This window comes from Aquarana catesbeiana, linkage group LG01 (genome assembly GCF_042186555.1).
Source record: "Aquarana catesbeiana isolate 2022-GZ linkage group LG01, ASM4218655v1, whole genome shotgun sequence".
Taxonomy (NCBI): domain Eukaryota; kingdom Metazoa; phylum Chordata; class Amphibia; order Anura; family Ranidae; genus Aquarana; species Aquarana catesbeiana.
The window spans coordinates 344,788,387-344,793,754 of record NC_133324.1 but is presented as its reverse complement, the minus strand read 5'-3'; the positions used below and the strand labels follow the sequence as shown (position 1 = coordinate 344,793,754).

Here is a 5,368-nt window from a genome sequence, read left to right as displayed (position 1 = left end):
CCGCGGCTGACAGCTCAGCGTGGGATCAGAGCTTCCGCCGCTGGAGATCGGGTTGGATCACCTGACCAAAAGGTATGTATACTGATTTTTTCTTTACAGGGCTAGATAGGATAGTATTATAATGTTGGTTGCAAGGACTTCCTCTTTAATATTTAGAGGAAAAATAACATCACAGTAGTAAAAAGTGACATTATATGTGTGTACACAGTCTACAGTAAGTGACCAGAAGTGCCACATGCTTTCACAGAGTACATACCAATCAGAGCTTTCTATATGGCCTCTCCAATAATGTCACAGAGGGAGTATAGTACATATCCATTATTACAACGGGAGCAGAATATGATTGCTTTTTTATATTAGGATTTAACTTTAAATGTTACTACTGCCCCCTGCTGATCAAATGAGAGAAGAAAAGATGTGTTTTTGTTCTACCTCAAGAGATGTTTTGATCGCTGTGTGTATCTTGCACAGTAATAGACATCAGAGTCTTCAGTTTTCATGTTGTCCATTTTCAGATACACCATGTTATTACTGTTATCTCTGGAGATTGTGAATCTTCCTTTAACATCATTGTGATAGTTTATGGTACTTGATGCTGCATTGATCTCACTCAACCATTGTAATTTTCCTCCAATCTGTCTGACCCAGACCATCCAGTAGCTGCTGAAAGTAAATCCAGAAGCTTTACAGGTCAGTGTGTGAGAGTTCCCCGGCTTTATCACCGCTGGGTCTGATTGGGTAAGTTGTTCTGCAGACTGGACACCTGAAATTATACAATATAAAGTTATATATGAGAAAAATGTCACTTTATCGCTACATGACTTTCACCTTTAGGATCATCTCACCTGATAACCATATCACTGCAATAAAGAGGCTCAGTAAAGTCTTCATTATTGGGAATAATTTGTATGTGTGCATTTGGGTGATGTCTGTACATATCAACTGCCTATATATGAGAGAACAGGAAATGACATAATTTACTTTGCATAGCATATCACATATATGGATGTGTTGTTCTTATATCAATGTGTGATTAGCAGAAAAAAACAAGAAGATGTTGATAATTAATCTGCTTGTATTATTTTAGCTCTTTCTATTAAGAAAACTATAGTGTACACAGTGAAGTCTTAAAAAAAAATTACTGCCAGCATATTTTTTGAGTGCAAACCTCAGGTGTCAATCAACTATATACTATATATTAAAACAGTCAATATAATAAATACATTAAAATAAAATAACCTACTTGATGTTTACAACAACCAGCCTAACTTTTTCTTTTACACTGATGTGCAACATAGTGATGTGCAAGATTATCACATATTTATAAAGCAGTAAATCTGACATTCAGAAAACATTGCTTTAAATGACAGTGATTGGATTCTCCACAATAAAATGTTTGGTGAAAGTCACAATCACTGCTTTATAAATAGACCATTAAATGTTTATTTCACCTTTTAAAAAAATGGCCTACCCACACAAATGGCACCAATAGGTTTATATACATTGTGCATTTGTAAAATGTTGTTTAATTTAATATTTAAAGTGCATACCTGTAGGCCATTTCCACCCCAGAAGCCTGACCAAAAAACTCCCAATTAGTGTTGACATGTCTTGGCCAAGTAATGGAGGCATTAGAAGCTTGTTCCCATCATCACAGGGGCAAGCCATGTTCCTCATTCAAATTGCCACAGCAAAGTGCCAACCCCACCATCTGAGTGATGTCAGTGGCCCAGCCATAGCTTTGCTGAGGGGATGTGAATGAGACACATGGCTCATTTCTATGATGCTAGTAACAATCTCTAATGCCTGTAGTGTTCCGGAACTTGGCCAGGACTGGGCCAGCACTAACTGGGAGTTTTTGGCCAGGCTTCTGGAGGGGGGTCAAACGGGCCTATAGGTATATACTTACATTAAAAAACATTTTACAAATGTGCAAAGTGGCGAACATTTACTAAAACTAGAGCAAACAGAACCTGGAACAGCTGTGCATAGTAACCAATCAGCTTATCTCCAGCTTTTCCATTAAGAGTGGAACTATACCTTCACTTCAGTGGTGCAGTGCCCAGAACCTGCTGCTGGCATCTTCATTCGGTCTTATTCTGGGTTCTGATCTTCAGCTGTTTTTATTGGCTGGGCCAAGGCAATGTTTTTCCTGTGCATGTGCGGGAGTTTATTAATCTCAGCAGATGCCAAAATCGTACACCGAGCTTGTACAGTGCGAACAAGCAGAAAAGAATACTGTAGTGCAGAAGAAACAGTATATTCTGTATGAAATAGCCTGTCTGTTTACAAATTTTTTTTTGAGAAGTCTTCCACTTTAACCCCCCTAGCGGTATTCCCGAGTCTGGCTTGGGGTGGATTTTCAATACGAAAAGCTTTATCCCCAAGCCAGACTCCGGATCGAATCGCAGGATCCATGTAGAGGTTACTTACCTTGTCCCCTGGATCCCGCGATGTCTCCCCGCTGTGATCGGCGAGCCGCCATGTATCGCTCGATTCACAGTGCCGAGCTCCGTTCCCTGCGAGCGTTGCGACGTATGGGGACGGAGTTCGGCGCCGAATTCAAAAAGTAAAAAACACAGTATAGATACAGTATACTGTAATCTTACATATTACAGTACTGTATCAAATAATTACACATCCCCTTTGTCCCTAGTGGTCTGTCCAGTGTCCTGCATGCAGTTTTATATTATAAAAACTGTTCTTTGTGCCTGGAAACTGGAGATTGTCCATAGCAACCAAAACCGTCCCTTTACATCAAAAGCAGGTTTAGACCAGCTAGAAAACAGCGATAATAAATTAGAATCACTTGCAGAATTGAGTGATAGTGATTTGTGGGGAAATTCGTCATCAAACACTGAAAGTAAAGACAGCGACAATTCTACAACTGAGCAAATTTCAGTGTTTTCGATTTGATTACATTATCATTATTATTATTTTTACTTTTATTATATTATTATTTGTTATAATTATTTATAGTTATTTATTATATTATAATTTTTGATTTCGTTTTTCAAACTTTATCATACCCGGGATGTCTACTAGACTCTTGTTTGGACAGATTTAAGTGAGTTATTCCTAAGAATTACATGCCCACAATATAAAACCCCAAATTTCTGTGCAAAATAATGGTACCACTTTCAGCATCAAAAAACTGAAATGATCATACCGCCAGGGAGGTTAAGCTTTGAATATAAAAGCTAGAAGTTAATTGGTTGCCATGAACAGCTGCTCCAGATCCTGTTTGCTCTAATCCTACTAAATTCCCCTCAATGTATTCCATCCTACTGGAGCTATTTGTATGCATAGGCTCTTTCTTAAAGTGGTTGTAAACCCTTTACTACTACATTTACCTACAGGTAAGCCTATAATAAGACTTACCTGCATGCAGGGGGTGACGTCATCGTGGCTCCAGCCAATCACAGCACCGGAGCCTGCGAACCCGGAAATAACACCAGAAGACATGTCGACGGTCACATCGATGTATGGGGACCACTGCAGCAGCTTTGTTCTATGGTAAGTATTTCATAATAAGCTAGTATGCAATGCATACTAGCTCATGCCTTTGTCTTGCAGGTTGTTTTTTTTTTGTTTTTTTTTACAAGAGTTTACAATCACTTTAAGTCGAGGTTCACATTGTAGCGGTGCAAACCACATCGCATCTCTCCCACAGGCAGTTCACACTGCCCTCTGCAAACCACTGCGGGTGTCAATACAAGTGTCAGTGCAAACTGTGACCTCGCACAGGAATCAGATCATACAGGTGGGAACACTCATCCGATTCCAGTGTGGGAAAAAAAAGTCCCTGCACTATTTTCATTCAAATCCAATGCGAGTACAGCCATACAACTGTATGGCTGAACTCGTATTGCACAGACATTGCATGCGATCAGTACCGCAGTGTGGGTGCGAACCACATGTGATGTCTGTGTTCACACAAGTGTGAACCCAGGCTAAAAAGGTGAATCTCATTTTTAGACATGTGCAGTTCATTTAGTTCCAAATTCGTTTTTTAACAAACTTTGACAAATTCGTTCATTTTGAAATTTCTGAATTTCCGAATTTTTCAATTTCTGAAATTTCAAATTTCTGAATTTTGAATTTGCGAATTTGCGAATTTTCGAAAATTCGAAATTTCCGAAATTTCGAAATTTCCTAATTTCGAATTTTCAAATTTTGAATTTTTGAAAATTCAAAATTTCGGAAATTTGGAATTTCGGAAATTCTAAATTTCAGAAATTGGAACATTTCAGAAATTGGAACATTTCAGAAATTGGAACATTTCAGAAATTGGAACATTTCAAAAATTCAAATTTGGAAATTCGAAAGTTGAGAAATTCGAAAAATCGTAATTAAGAAATTCAAATATTAGAAATTTCATAAATTTGAAAATTCAAAAATTTGGAAAATAAGAATGAAAATCTGAAAATTCAAAAGAATGAAAATCTGAAATAATAACTAACTAATAATAAATATTAAATTATATGCATTGGAATTTCCTTTCAAATTTGGCTGTTAGTGAACGTAACGAGTAAGAATTTATCCGAAGTTACAAATTATCTGAAATAACGAATGCCGTATCTGAAAGAATGGAACGTAACGATGTAATAATGATAAATAACAATAATAATAAAACATTTTTACTATTATTATTATTTTTTTCCATTCCATTTGTTTAGATGCGGCATTCGTTATTTCAGATAATTTGTGACTTCAGATAAATTTGTATTTGTTACAAACACAAACAGCCAAATTTGAAAGGAAATACCAATACCTATAATTTAATAGTTAGTTATTATTATTTAGTTATTATTTCAAATTTTACTGATTTTCTTTCTTCTTTTCAGATTTTCAAATATTCGGATTTTTGAATTTCTGAATTTTCGAATTCCAGAAATCCGGAAATTCTAAAATTCTAAAATCCGAAATTTGAAAATTTGGATCCTGGCTTACCAGCAGTGCCAGTGGGATGGACAGGAGGGCAATGGGATGGACAGGGGGGGCAGTGGGATGGACAGGGGGGGCATTGGGATGGACGGGGGGGGCAGTGGGATGGACAGGGGGGGCAATGGGATGGACAGGGGGGACAGTGGGATGGACACGGGGACAGTTGGATGGACAGGGGGAAAGTGGGATGGACAGGGGGACAGTGGGATGGACAGGGGGACAGTGGGATGGACAGGGGGACAGTGAGATGGACAGGGGAACAGTGAGATGGACAGGGGGACAGTGGGATGGACAGAGGGACAGTGGTGCTCAGTGATGGACTGTACATACCTCTCTCCTGCTGTCCCGTTCTGTAAGCTCTGGGTTGCACTTGCTCCCTGTACACTGGCTGCTCCTTCTGCTGGGCTCCTGCAAGAGCGCT

General features: G+C 38.5%; 1 gene segment (V, D, J or C); it reads right to left on the bottom strand.

Moving 5' to 3' along the window:
* Positions 1 to 428: 428 nt before the first annotated feature.
* Positions 429 to 3,404, bottom strand: LOC141117409 (immunoglobulin heavy variable 3-74-like). The segment is given in 3 exon segments: positions 429 to 763; positions 846 to 946; positions 3,382 to 3,404. Coding segments are annotated over 3 exon segments (459 nt in total).
* Between the last annotated feature and the right edge of the window lie 1,964 nt (positions 3,405 to 5,368).